We start from the raw sequence: 14,671 nt of genomic DNA on the forward strand, positions 1-14,671 counted from the left end.
CATACAGTTGTGGCCAAAAGTATTGACACCCCTGCAATTTTGGCAGATAATACTCAGTTTCTTCCTGAAAATGATTGCAATCACAAATTCTTTGGTATTATCTTAATTTAATTTGTCTTAAATGAAAAAAACACAAAAGAGAATGAAGCAAAACATTGATCATTTCACACACAACTCCAAAAATGGGCCAGACAAAAGTATTGGCACCCTCAGCCTAATACTTGGTTGCTCAACCTTATGCCAAAATAACTGCGACCAACCGCTTTCAGTAACCATCAATGAGTTTCTTACAATGCTCTGCTGGAATTTTAGACAATTCTTCTTTGGCAAACTGCTCCAGGTCCCTGATATTAGAAGGGTGCCTTCTCCAAACTGCAATTTTTAGATCTCTCCATAGATGTTCTATGGGATTCAGGTCTGGACTCATTGCTGGCCACCTTAGAAGTCTCCAGTGCTTTCTCTCAAACCATTTTCTAGTGCTTTTTGAAGTGTGTTTTGGGTCATTGTCCTGCTGGAAGACCCATGACCTCTGAGGGAGACCCAGCTTTCTCACACTGGGCCCTACATTATGCTGCAAAATTTGTTGGTAGACTTCAGACTTCATAATGCCATGCACACGGTCAAGCAGTCCAGTGCCGGAGGCAGCAAAGCAACCCCAAAACATCAGGGAACCTCCTCCATGTTTGACTGTGTAGGGACCGTGTTTTCTTTCTTTGAATGCCTTTTTTTTTTTTTTTTTCTCCTGTAAACTCTATGTTGATGCCTTTGCCCAAAAAGCTCTACTTTTGTCTCATCTGACCAGAGAACATTCTTCCAAAACATTTTAGGCTTTTTCAGGTAAGTTTTGGCAAACTCCAGCCTGGCTTTTTTATGTCTCAGGGTAAGAAGTGGGGTCTTCCTGGGTCTCCTATCATACAGTCCCTTTTCATTCAGATGCCGATGGATAGTACGGGTTGACACTGTTGTACCCTCGGACTGCAGGGCAGCTTGAACTTGTTTGGATGTTAGTCGAGGTTCTTTATCCAACATCCGCACAATCTTGCATTGAAATCTCTTGTCAATTTTTCTTTTCCATCCACATCTAGGGAGGTTAGCCACAGTGCCATGGGCTTTAAACTTTTTGATGACACTGCACATGGTAGACACAGGAACATCCAGGTCTTTGGAGATGGACTTGTAGCCTTGAGATTGCTCATGCTTCCTCACAATTTGGTTTCTCAAGTTCTCAGACAGTTCTTTGGTCTTCTTTCTTTTCTCCATGCTCCATGTGGTACACACAAGGACACAGGACAGAGGTTGAGTCAACTTTAATCCATGTCAACTGGCTGCAAGTGTGATTTAGTTATTGCCAATACCTGTTAGGTGCCACAGGTAAGTTACAGGTGCTGTTAATTACACAAATTAGAGAAGCCTCACATCATTTTCCCAACAGTGCCAATACTTTTGCCCACCCTCTTTTTTTATGTTTGGTGTGGAATTATATCCAATTTGGCTTTAGGACAATTCTTTTTGTGTTTTTTTTTTTTTTTTTTTTTTTTCATTTAAGACAAATTAAATGAAGATAATAACAAAGAATTTGTGTTTGCAATAATTTTCAGGAAGAAACTGAGTATTATCTGACAAAATTGCAGGGTTGTCAATACTTTTGGCCACAACTGTATGTTGAGTTTTTGGTTGCTTCTCCTACTGCTTTAACACAAACTGAGGTACTTGGTGCTTGTCAGTGGGTGTATACTGCTGGGGAGGAGCTAATTTCCTTTTTCTGCCTAATGCCAGCTTCCTAGCGACAGCAGCATACATCAGTGGTTACCTGTGTCGACCAATGAAGGCTCCAAGAAAGATTTTACAATGAGTACCAAAAATCCCTCTTTTCTAAAGCCAAGGTAGCAACAAGTATTCTGCTTCAAATGAATGTTGAAACTTTGAAGCCATGGCGTGAGCTGTGGTTTTCATATTTTGGTAATTTGGAGACACGAAACCATGGAGTATAGACTGCTACTAGGAGGCATGTCCCAAATTAACGGACGTTAGCTGCTCTTATGCAAGAAGCGGTTCCCTCCTACCGACTCAGAGATAACCGGGTTCAGCTTAGTTTGGTTGCATAGATCTATAGCAGCAACATGGAAGATATTATACAGCAGTACTGGGCATTGTGGCTGTGAATCCAGCTCTGGAGTGAGCTAAAACAGTCGCTCAAAGCTGCAGCCCGATCGCTGTGCTTTAGTGCTCCTCCCTCCTCCTCCACCAGAGTCACCATAGAGTTTAGTAGGAGCTGTAACCTGTCACCTCAGTGGGCTGACAGTCTGTCTTGCTTTGACCAAGATGGATTTGAGCTGTTTTTCATAGCTGATGGTGATTACAGGGGGAGCGGAAGAAATGGTTCATGAGTGGAGAAATGAGCATGTATTTACTACAGTTTTGTTTGTTTTTTTAAATTCAGCTGTACTATTTTGTGTTTTGCAAAGTTTGCTGAAGCAACAGCAGCCAATTAGTCTTTAAGAGAACGTGTCAGGCAATTCCTGCTGTCCAAACCCACGGGGTGAATGAATTGCAGCCTGGCTGCACAATTATGATGAAAATGTAATTTGCAGACCCAGTCACAGACCAGACTAGTTCGGCTCTGCCCCTGGCCGCCTCTTTATTACTATAGGAAGAGGCCTTTCCATTTCAGGCCTGATCGTAGACTTGGTATGTTGGTTTCAATGGCATTCAGGAATTTTAATTTTTTATCTTACAGTTTTTCTCTTTCCTTCTCAGGTGTTCCCAAGCCATTTTACACAGCAGCGGACCAAAGAGTGCAATGTAGAAAACAGCGAAAATAAGGAGAGGAGCATAAAATTGACTTGTAGCCCCTGTCCCTCTCAGTCTGGTAACAGTGGGGCAAGCAACATCTCCACAGACTTTTGGGACTTGTTAGTTAAGTTAGACAATATGAATGTGAGCCGTAAGGGGAAAACGTCTATAAAGTCTGTGCCTGTGAGCGCTGGAGGAGAAGCGGAAAGCTTGCAGTGCAGCCTGGAGGCCTCTCCTTTGGGACAACTCATGAATATGTTATCTCATCCGGTCATTCGACGGAGTTCGCTGCTTACGGAAAAATTGCTCCGACTCCTCTCCCTTATATCCATTGCCTTGCCCGATAACAAATTACCAGACAGTTTGGCAAATGCCACTAATGCAATTGCACCAGCCCCTGCCCCAACACCCGCGACCGCACCATTACCTCTTCCTGTACCCGCTGTAACTGTGCCAACAGTTGCCAACACAAGTGTTGTGTGCAGTAAGTATTATTGCAACCGCTCAATCCAAATTGGGACCCTGTCGATTGTTTTATTTTTTTTTTCCATCACGGTCCTTTGTTGTCTTGCCATTGGTACGGGATGGACATTGCAGCAAACAAGGCAGTGCTCACACGGGCGTCTCGGCACACTCTCTCATCAGCCGTTTCAAGGGGAATAGTCGTACCCTCTGGAATCTGATATAAATGCTCTATCCTAAGGAAAGAGTCAGATGGCTGTATATCATGGATGGGGCATCACAACGCAATGCCCAGACTGGCTGCGATACAATGCTTCAGACTGGCCGGTGGATCTCCCCACCAGAGCGTGACAGCTGCATAGAAATACATATGGTCATGCTACTGTCGACAGAGCTGCCGGCCAGTCCAAGCATTGGGATCCCCGTCCGAGTTAGACGGCCGTCTGACTCTTCCCTAAATTTAGGGCATCAGAACTATGATCCTACAAAACCAATGCCTAGGCCCAGACATATTTACCCTCGCCAAAGCACTTCTGTCATCTTCTGTACTACATTGAACTGTAGGTTACTGAACACTAATAGGAAATTACAATACAAAATTTTTTTTTTTCACCTTTTAAAGCTGTCGTGAAAAGTATGAAATCTACAGCGAAGACCAGTGAGCCTATCACATCGGACAAAATGGCCGCTTCTGGGCTCACGGAGAAACAGCTGCAGCTTTCTGTGGAGGTAAATATGTCCATGGTAGACAAGTGAGCCTTTCATTTCATCTTTTTCTGCCGCGCCTCTGACTTTGACACTGTAGACAGATGGTGTTTCCCTCAACCAAGAGATCTTTCATTGTAGCTTGTTGCCAAAATCTAATAGTCTAAATTTTTTTTGTATTTTAGATATTACAAAAACATACTAAATGGTAACAAGAAATATTAAACATTTTTCACTATTTTTATAATGAAATTAAAAAGAACAAATTTATTTAAATTTTTTTTCTCCTTCTCCACTGTGATTTTAGTAATTTTTACATGTCTTTCTTTCTCTCCAGGTGTTAACATCTCATTCATGCTCAGAAGAAGGCTTGGAGGATGCCGCCAACGTGTTGCTTCAGCTTTCCAGAGGAGACCCTGGGACCCGGGACACTGTATTAAAGCTGCTGCTGAGTGGAGCCCACCATCTAGGATATACTCTGTGCAAACAGATAGGTAAGGAATATTGTTTGTAGGACCCCTTGTGGGTTTGGGTCTAGTTTGTGCAGTCATTGATTTTTCTTCCATATTCTTTCCTAGGTACGCTGTTGGCAGAGCTGCGAGAGTATAACCTGGATCAGCAGAGGCGCATTCAGTGCGAGGCCCTTTCTCCAGACGGCATGCCGGAGGAGCAGCCTCATAACACCAAGGCAAAGGGCAAGATGCAGAGCAGGTAAGTGTCACGTCTGTAATTATTTTAGGGCCACAAATTACTTATTTCTCATTTTGGGCATAATTCAATCTAAAGTGTCAGGTCTCTCCCCACTCCATCTCTGCGATCCAGGTTTGACATTGCAGAGAACGTGATCATTGTAGCTTCGCAGAAGAGACCTCTAGGGGGTAGAGAACTCCAACTACCGTCAATGTCCATGCTGACGTCCAAGACCTCCACGCAAAAATTCTTCCTGCGAGTACTACAGGTCATCATTCAGCTCAGAGATGACACCAGAAGAGCCAACAAAAAGGCAAAGCAAACCAGCAGACTAGGTGGGCACGTTTTTCCCTTTTTGGGCCTATGCATACGTTGCAGATTTGCTCTTGAATCTTACCTTCCAGAACTGTTGGCACAACTTTTAATGAACCAGGCTGGTGTGATGTCAACATTGCGGCGTGGCGCCAGCCTGGCTAACAGTTGCACCAGGAATCCCGGAAGCTAAAAGATTCATGAGCCTCCTGTCCAGCGGTCACTGAGCACTGATCTGCCCAACTCTAACTGCAACCATCAACTTATTACTATACGGAGGTTGCGAAAAATCTAAATTTTGTAGAACATTTTGGAACTTGTGTTGCGGTCCTGCCAAACGAACAAAAAACAGACTGCTCAAACCAAGCACAAGTGCTCAAATTACCCTTGGCGCTGCTCAGATTTTCAGTGCACAGTCTTGATTCTTTCGCTCAGCCCTTCTTTACCACCTATAAAGCATAAGCTGTCAATCCAAAGAGGGCAGCATAGCGCCACTGAACTACCCGGCCATGCCTAGGATGCATTGAGCTTGGTTTGAGCAGTCACTTTGCAGACTCCCTGTAAAGCACACAATCTGTAAACCTCTGCAATGATGAAGAAAGCACAGTGTGCTCCTGAAGGATGTCGAGATGTATTTCTTAAAGCACCAGCAGTTAGATAATTTGGTTCAAAAAGTAGTTTTGTGTCAGTAAATAGCGGAGCAGTGTCAGATGGTCGCTTTTGAGCCATTAAACCCTCATGAGCCAAGCATGCTGGGAAATTAGTAAAAAAAAAAAAAAATCTCAAGTGGACAAATAGGTAAAAGTTACTAATGAGCGTTCCAATGTAAGGTTCGGCCAGCCTTCGTTCTGCACCTAGTGCATGTCGCAGGACAATGTTTTCTTTTTTCTTACAGCTGTCTTCTTCTTGCAGGGGCTGCCAGTCTGGCCTCGGCTAGCAGCATCCAGGCCGCTGTGCAGCAGCTGGAGGCTGAGGCTGATGCCATTATACAAATGGTACGTGAGGGTCAAAGGGCGCGGAGACAGCTGCAAACTGCAACGGTTAGCATGATGACTGACGCTGGCAGAGCATTCATCCTTAGTTTGTTCCTCTCCCTCATATTTTTTTTTTTTTGATTGGTTTCTATTCACATGTGTTTCCCCACTTTTCCACTGTCCTGTGTGTCCATAGCCTCGCGGTTACGTCTATCCTCTCTACATCCCAGTTTCATGCATGGTTCATTAACAGAAGCGCCTTGCTTTTGCGGACAAAGCGTGCGTTGTCTACATGGTTTGCATGGCATCTCATACTCTTGTGCTGCTTTTGTGTGTCCTCCATCCTCCTATCATTACTAGTCTACTTACACTTCCACATCTCTGCCCTTCGCACAAATCTGACAAAAGTTTATTCGTTTGTTCAGGCGGAAGGCTCCGCACGGAGGGAGGAATCTCCTATGGATGTTGACCAACCCTCGCCAGCCACACAAGATACCCCATCTGTTGGTCGGTATCCGGATGAGTAGTGTGCGTAGGTAACAGGTTGCGTTGGTTTCTTCATTTGATAACCCATGAGTATTGTCTTATATTTCTAGGCTCTGAAGCATCTCAGGCCGCTGAAAAGAAAGAGGAAGAGCGACTCCCCGAGCTGCCCCTGCTGAGCGAGCAGCTGAGTCTGGACGAATTGTGGGACATGTTGGGAGAATGTCTAAAGGAGCTGGAAGAGTCTCACGATCAGCACGCAGTGCTAGGTACCAGGACCACAGGCCTCACTTTGACTTTTCTATATTTCTGCCGATATTTAATGTCCTCTTTTTCTTTTTGTCTGTTGTTCTGCAGTTCTCCAGCCGGCCGTAGAGGCGTTCTTCTTGGTCCATGCAACAGAAAGAGAGAGCAAACCTCCCGTGCGGGACACACGGGAGAGCCAACTGGCTCACATAAAAGATGAGCCTCCCCCATTATCGCCAGCACCCCTCACTCCCGCTACTCCTTCTTCCTTAGATCCCTTCTTTTCAAGGGAGCCCTCAGCTATGCACATCTCATCCAGCCTGCCTCCTGACACTCAGAAGTTTCTACGATTTGCAGGTAACGATGTAGTTTAGATTATCCTTTTATTTATTTTTTTCAACATCATGGATTCTTCAGATTGTGCAGTTTCAGGTCCTAAGACTTACGGTACATTGGTGGTGGTCTCAGGACCTGGACCCCCACAGATTTGCAGAACATGTATGGTAGCACCTAACATTAAAGGACTATGGTGCTTACCTCTTGTGCAGGGCATTGCAATAGCTTAGATATCCATGGTTACGACCACTCATATAGTGACAATTAGTTGTTAGTCGTTCTAACCATGAATACCTAAGCTACTGCAATGCCCTGCACATGGGGTAAGCAATGTATGACATACCCCTTTTGAAGTAATAAGTATTTTTCTTATAAATCAATAGTAGATCTTATCTGAGCAGTTCCTCCCCTCCCTGCCTTCTGGACTGATCGATCATTCTAAACTCACAGGTAAAATATATATTTAGTGAATACAGACTTTCTCATTACTGAGATGGGAGATGACAGTTGGTGCTCATAAAATTTTATGGAGAGCTGTAACTGGTTCCAGGAGAAGATGCAGTACAATGTCTGTTTGCCTCTATCTCCTCCCTCTTCCATAGAATTTTATAAACACCAACTGGTATCTCATCTGAAATGTGAATAGCTGCCTTCACTGAATGCAGATTTTACAGGTTTTTTTTCCCCATGAATTGAGGATGACAGATCGGTCCAGGAGGAGAAAGAAGTAGATTTCTCTGATAAGATATATTACAAAGTTTCTTATTTTCATGTGCCCTTATAAAATAGAAATAAATGATGGATTCTCTTTAAGCTCTGGTTAGTTTACTAAATGGGAAAGCAACTATTTTGTCTGTGCAAAAATGATGGAAAAAAATTGTGGTCTCTTTTCATCCCTCATGTGAGATGTGTGCTTTCCTTGGATACATACAGAAATGTAATTTTTTTTTTTTTTTCCCCCTTTCCCCAGAGACGCATCGCACTGTGTTAAATCAGATCCTCAGGCAGTCTACCACTCACTTGGCTGATGGACCCTTTGCTGTTCTTGTCGACTACATTAGGGTCCTGGACTTCGATGTTAAACGCAAGTACGTATGATCCCAAGGATGCTAGTGACAGGTGATCAGTGGAGGGTACCGGGCCGCCACCCATCCGTTAATGATGACCTATCTAACAGCATCTTAGCACTGGACTACCCCTATAAAGTCGTTATATAATGTACAGAGCCTACTGATGGTTTATTACTTATCATTTAAAGCAGTGGTCCCCAACCTTTTTTGCACCAGGGACCGGTTTTAAGCAAGACCATTCTTCCATGGCCTGGCAGGGCGGGGATGGAGGTGTGGCAGGGGGGGGCTTTGGTCATAAGGGGGCGGGGCTATGGACGCGGTTGTAGTGTAGCAGTGCATACTTATAATTAAATGATAACATTTATAATGTGACTCAACTCACCATAGATTTTGAATGAGTGCTCCATCACCCCCATCCTTGCCTGCTCCATCACCCCATCATTGCCTTCTTCCCATCACTCCCTTCACCCCATCATTGCCTTCACCCCATCACCTCCTTCTCCATCACCCCCATCATGGCCTTCTCCCATTACCCCCTCATTGCCTTCTCCCATCACCCCAGGCATCATGGCCTTCTCTCCCCATCACTGTCTTCTCCTCATGTCCCCATCTCCTCCAGGGCCAGGCTCCACCTACACAAACACAGACAAACACACATATATACACACACACACATACACACATTATATATACACACACCACCTCTCACCTGTCCGCAGCATCGCCCGCGCTTCCTCGCTCTGACACAGCAGCGGCCGCGGCACGCTCCTCTCTGTGTCAGTCAGACAGGAAGCGCGGGCGGCGGGCAGGAAGCTGGACGGGTCCTTGCAGCTCCGCTCCTGCTATTCCCTCTTGCAGGCAGCGGAGCTGCTTGGATCGCTCCCTGGCCGCCGCTACACATGAGGGCAGTCTAAGAATTGTTGCGCGCCGCCCCAGTCCCCGCTACGCCACTGACCGCCCCTGGCTCCCCTTGTGTCCGCGGACCGGCAAGGGCACTGCAGCGGCCCGGTGCTGGGCCGCGGACCGGCGGTTGGGGACCCCTGATTTAAAGAATTCTGTTTTGGCAAAATTTTAGATATTTTCGCCAGGAGCTCGAGCGACTAGATGAAGGATTGCGGAAAGAGGATATGGCCGTTCATGTGAGACGAGACCATGTGTTCGAAGACTCATACCGAGAACTGCACAGGAAATCCCCGGAAGAGATGAAAAACAGACTGTAAGTAATGATAGGTGGATAATTCATTGCAGAGTGTGATGTAGAGAAATGCTGAATATTTCCTCTCTCTCCATAGGTACATAGTGTTTGAGGGAGAAGAGGGCCAGGATGCAGGTGGGCTTCTCCGAGAGTGGTATATGATCATCTCCAGGGAAATGTTCAATCCCATGTATGCTCTGTTCCGCACGTCACCTGGGGACCGAGTCACCTACACAATCAACCCTTCCTCCCACTGCAACCCCAATCACCTCAGCTACTTCAAGTTTGTCGGGCGGATAGTCGCTAAAGCTGTGTATGACAACAGGCTCTTGGAGTGCTACTTCACTCGGTCATTCTACAAGCACATCTTGGGCAAATCTGTCAGGTAGGCTGTCATACTTGGTACCCCGCTTCAGCCAGCACCCAACTTCTGTAGTGCTCTGTCATCATACAGAGGTAAAGTCGAGTCCACCGTTTTGTGTGCTCCTATGCAGGGATATTCACTTTACGCAGACGATGATTTTACCTTTTCAACTCTCCAGTGCCTTCTGCTAAAGCCATTTTGTCTGCTTGCCTTGCAGATACACTGACATGGAGAGCGAGGATTATCACTTCTACCAGGGATTAGTGTATTTGCTTGAGAACGATGTCTCCACACTGGGATACGACTTAACTTTCAGCACTGAGGTAACTAAATATGAAGCCACTACGTTAGCGCCTCATTTACATTTGTAGTCTCTAGCCTTACAGCTCTGGTGTAAGGTGGCAACTATGGATTTGCTCCACTTAAAGGGAGCCTAGTTTGATTTCCATGATTTCAACAGCTTAAAGTGAACCTGTCATGTCCCACAATTCTATTAATCTTCAGGTAAATAGTGTTACAATGCGAAAGCATAACCACCAGGAGAAAATGAACTTACTGTATATACTCGTGTATAAGCCGACCCCCCCCCCCCCCCCCCCAATTTTGCCACAAAAAACTGGGAAAAGTTATTGACTCGCCTATAAGCCTAGGGTGGAAAATGCAGCAGCTACTGGTAAATTTCAAAGATAAAAATAGATACCAATAAAAGTAAAATTAATTGAGACATCAGTAGGTTAAATGTTTTTGAATATCCATGTTGAATCTGGAGCCCCATATAATGCTCCATACAGTTCATGATGGGCCCCATAAGGTGCTCCATACAAAATACACCCCATATAATGCTGCACAAAGGTTAATAATGCCCCCACAAGATGCTCCATAGAATATGCCCCATATAATGCTCCATAAGATGCTCCATAGATTATTCCCCAATAAGATGCTCCATAGATTATTCCCCCATAAGATGCTCCATAGATTATTCCCCCATAAGATGCTCCATAGATTATGCCCCCATAAGATGCTCCATAGATTATGCGCCCATATGCTGCCCCATAGACTATGCGCCCATATGCTGCCCCATAGACTATGCGCCCATATGCTGCCCCATAGACTATGCGCCCATATGCTGCCCCATAGACTATGCCCCCATATGCTGCTGCAAAAAAAATGCCATACTCGCCTCTCCTGCTCAGGACCTCACCGCTGTTTGCCATGTTGTCTGTCAGTGACGTTCAGGCAGCAGAGGGCACGGCACACACTAACCACGTCACTGCGCCCCCTACTGCCTAAACGTCAGACAGGATGCAGCAGACAGCGGTGAGCAGCAATGGACACCCCGGACAGGTGAATATCACTATACTTACCTCCCCTGGTGCGGTCTCTGCAAGCGGTAGCACCGCTTCTCCACGGTCTCCTTTCCTGCCTTCAGCGGTCACGTGGTACCGCTGAAGGCAGGAAGGGAGACTGTGGAGAAGCGGGGGGCTGCAGAGACTGTGCCAGGGGAGGTAAGTATGATCTCTGACACCCCCGCTCCCCCACCCCCGCCGACCCCCAGGTATATGACTCGTGTATAAGCCGAGAGGGGTATTTTCAGCCCCAAAAAATGGGCTGAAAATCTCGGCTTATAAATGAGTATATACGGTAATTCCTCCCGGTAGCCGCCGGCTTCATACATTGGGACGTATGACGTGTGTACAGCTTTCACATTCAAGAACATTAATCACTAGACTAAGCACCACAGGGAAAGCTTCCCTTAAAAAAAAAAAAAAACTCCTCCTTAGTCTAGACCCAAGTTTCAGTACGAGTGCACTGGCCATCTTTCAGAACGCCATTTCTGTATGGGAAATATTTTTATTTTATGCAATTTTGGGGGTTGCAGATGTTATACTTTAAAAGTTGAGAAATTTTTAGTTTTTTTTCATGTAAATTAGTTTTTTTTTTGTGTGACTAGTCCCAGACATTTCTCCTTTGATAATTTTAGGTTCAGGAGTTTGGTGTCTGTGAAGTCCGTGACTTAAAGCCAAACGGTGCAAATATCCTGGTTACTGAAGACAACAAGAAAGAATACGTCCACCTTGTGTGCCAGATGAAGATGACAGGTGCTTCACGTGCAGCCATTACTGTGCATTGGCTAATGCCTCATTTATACATATTGATGTCCACAAGTTCTGTGCATTTAATGGAAGCCTTTTGGTCTCATGTCTTTAAGGTGCAATCCGAAAGCAGTTGGCAGCTTTCCTAGAGGGATTTTATGAAATTATCCCCAAGCGTCTCATCTCCATCTTTACAGAGCAGGAACTGGAGTTACTCATTTCTGGTTTGCCCACCATCGATATTGATGACTTGAAATCCAACACAGAGTATCACAAGTATCAGTCTAACTCCATACAGGTGAGGACAATTTAGGTGAGCCCAAATCTTCTCTCCTGGCCCCTTCCCTCCCTATACATAATAGACTAACATCGGCCGATGGTCCATTGTGTATGGGGTCTCCCAACTCTGCCCCTCCAGTCGGAGGTGATATGGATCTAGCATGACTTATCTTGCTGAGAACAAAAGGATTGCCAGTCTGAAATCGGTCACCACCACAAGAGAGCCCAGTGCTCATGTTTATGGAGACGTCTGGTGAGATGGCTGCTTATTGAATGGCTGCCAGCTATCTCTTGTGGGACTGAAATATACAGGTACTGATCACTTACCTTGCTGCTTTGTTCTTTCGTAGATTCAGTGGTTCTGGAGAGCGTTGCGCTCCTTTGACCAAGCAGACAGAGCAAAGTTTCTTCAGTTTGTCACTGGAACATCCAAGGTTCCCTTGCAGGGCTTTGCAGCTCTGGAGGGAATGAACGGCATTCAGAAATTCCAAATACACCGAGATGACCGGTCTACGGACAGGCTGCCATCGGCCCACACATGGTAAGAGTCAATACAGCAATACAAAGTGATGTGTCAAAACACATCTGCCTAATTTCTAGTGCTATAGCTTAACTGGTGCATATGTAATACACTTAAGGGGTTATCCCCATCTTCATGAATAAATTGTTGGACAGGGCTTATAGAAATGAGCACTTTTGCAATTTACTGTTTGTTAAAATTTGCAGCAGTTCTTGAGATATTAACATTTTAAAGCTCATTGCCCAGGAGACTGACCACCACTGCTGCTGCCTAGCTTGCAAGCACTGGGCTGAAGCTGACCATGATCGGGGGATTACAATCCTGAACACACCCGAGTTCGTCTGATTATGGCATGACGCTGGCAAGCTTACAAGCTCCATAGAAAAGAACTTGTAAGCACTGCACATGCTTGACCACAGCTGCTGTAGACAACGGCGGTCTGTCTCCAAGCTATAAACTAACAGAAAAGTGTTAATATGTTAGGAACGGCTGAGAATTTTAATAAGCAGTAAATTGCAAAAGTGCTTGTTTTTACTATATCTATGCTTGAAGATGGTAATAACTCCCTTTTAATAATTACTTTTCTTACCTTTTCCTCTCCAGTTTTAACCAATTGGACCTTCCGGCGTATGAGAGCTACGAGAAGCTACGTCACATGCTGCTTTTGGCGATTCAGGAGTGCTCTGAGGGGTTCGGCCTTGCCTAGGATTCACCCCGACACAGATGTTTTGTTTTTTTTTCCTACTGTTGGACATTAAAGAGAGCAAAAACCAAGCCATGCATCGATCTCGCTCACCCTGCTGGCACCGAGAAAGAGGGACTTGCCTTCTGAAAGCTGCCACGTGTCTCCGAGTTCCCTTCCAACGGCGAACCGGCCGCGCTGAGACTTGAATCACTGCTCTGAGGAATGTAGAGAACGGAGAGGAGCAGGGGGGGGGAAATGATATAGTATATAAATATATTTTTTTTTTTTTTTTTTTTTTTGCTTTTCTTCAGTTCTGCCTAAAGAAGAAGAGTTTGACTCTTCTAAAGAAACAAAAAAAAAAAAAAAAAAAATACAAACAAACCTCCAGATGCAGGGTAGAGAAGCTGGTGAAATGGTTTGAGAGTTCTATAAATATGTGGAAAAAAATGCAAAGAACCAGCGAAAGAAGGAAAAACTAGAGCACTCATTATGAAATAGCCACTATTCCAACGCTATTATTTTTTTTTCAGCTTCGATTAAAATACTGAGGTGTTTACCTGTAAATAAACCACTGAAAGGAAATACCCGATCAATACAGTTTTTATTTCACACCCTTTGGTGGAGGACGAAAGAATCGCAAAGGGGAGGAAAAAAAATGGATGAGAGTTGTAGGTGGCAAATGCACCATATGAGGTTCAGTATCACCCCAGGGGGCTACTGGTAAAATAAACTGTGTATAGACTCTGCAAATGCCCTTCCATCATCCTAGAGAGAACAGAAAATTGCATTATAGGATGCAATGTGGCACTTATAGTGGGACAGTACAGTGTACAAATAGATATCATATGGTCCAGCCAAGGTTTATATCCCCCCCCCCCCCACCACCTTCTTCCTTACCCATCCCCCTTATATTTATTCATTTTTTTCCTTCCACCATGATTTTGGGTTTGGTTTGCTAGGTTTTTCTGTTTTTGGATGGTTTTTTTTTTTTTTCTTATTTCAAAATAAATGGAAAAAAAAATAAATGAAGAAATGACTTTACTAATAGGCATTTTTGCTGCAAGTTCTGAAACTCTGGGGGAGATGTGGCTGCCATGGCTGTAAAGCGTTATGGGAGGGAGAAGCCTGGCTATATTGTCCCCTTCTTTTTAAGATTCACCCCCCACCTTACATGCTAGTCGTTCCTAGCGCCCCCTCACATGCTGTGCACAACATAATGCACTTGTGTCCTCGTGACTGCTCAGAAGGAAGGAGTGGATGAAAGTGGTTCAATAAAGGTTTAGTTTGAAAAGCCAAAAAAAGTTATTGCTTGTGTTTGTTAGTACGAGCGCACTTTTTTTTTTTTTTTTTTTTTTTTTAAAGGGGAAGTTCACCTAAATTAACTTGTGACATAGAGGGGATAGACTTCTGAGAGGCAAGACTCCTGCATGCTTACAACTTTGGTATTATCGATATAGAGGTTTC

The 14,671-nt window shown here is 44.8% G+C and overlaps 1 protein-coding gene across 9 annotated transcripts in view; it reads left to right on the forward strand.

Moving 5' to 3' along the window:
- The window catches only part of HUWE1 (HECT, UBA and WWE domain containing E3 ubiquitin protein ligase 1), a 234,366-nt gene extending 220,577 nt beyond the window's left edge, over window positions 1-13,789 (forward strand). For 6 of the 9 annotated variants that reach the window (XM_073590844.1, XM_073590843.1, XM_073590851.1 and 3 more), the window contains 17 exons: window positions 2,758-3,277; window positions 3,878-3,984; window positions 4,298-4,454; window positions 4,539-4,671; window positions 4,753-4,985; window positions 5,875-6,002; window positions 6,362-6,443; window positions 6,533-6,688; window positions 6,777-7,022; window positions 7,972-8,089; window positions 9,147-9,287; window positions 9,364-9,651; window positions 9,848-9,953; window positions 11,612-11,729; window positions 11,840-12,021; window positions 12,353-12,543; window positions 13,126-13,789. In XM_073590844.1, coding sequence (XP_073446945.1) covers window positions 2,758-3,277; window positions 3,878-3,984; window positions 4,298-4,454; window positions 4,539-4,671; window positions 4,753-4,985; window positions 5,875-6,002; window positions 6,362-6,443; window positions 6,533-6,688; window positions 6,777-7,022; window positions 7,972-8,089; window positions 9,147-9,287; window positions 9,364-9,651; window positions 9,848-9,953; window positions 11,612-11,729; window positions 11,840-12,021; window positions 12,353-12,543; window positions 13,126-13,228 — 3,009 coding nt within the window. In that variant the 3' untranslated portion in view covers window positions 13,229-13,789. The remainder of the gene's footprint in view (window positions 1-2,757; window positions 3,278-3,877; window positions 3,985-4,297; window positions 4,455-4,538; window positions 4,672-4,752; window positions 4,986-5,874; window positions 6,003-6,361; window positions 6,444-6,532; window positions 6,689-6,776; window positions 7,023-7,971; window positions 8,090-9,146; window positions 9,288-9,363; window positions 9,652-9,847; window positions 9,954-11,611; window positions 11,730-11,839; window positions 12,022-12,352; window positions 12,544-13,125) is intronic. The other 3 variants (XM_073590848.1, XM_073590852.1, XM_073590850.1) reach the window with 2 other exon arrangements.
- The last annotated feature ends 882 nt before the right edge of the window (window positions 13,790-14,671 follow it).

This window comes from Dendrobates tinctorius, unplaced genomic scaffold, assembly GCF_039654945.1.
Source record: "Dendrobates tinctorius isolate UK_male_01 unplaced genomic scaffold, ASM3965494v1 ptg000120l, whole genome shotgun sequence".
Taxonomy (NCBI): domain Eukaryota; kingdom Metazoa; phylum Chordata; class Amphibia; order Anura; family Dendrobatidae; genus Dendrobates; species Dendrobates tinctorius.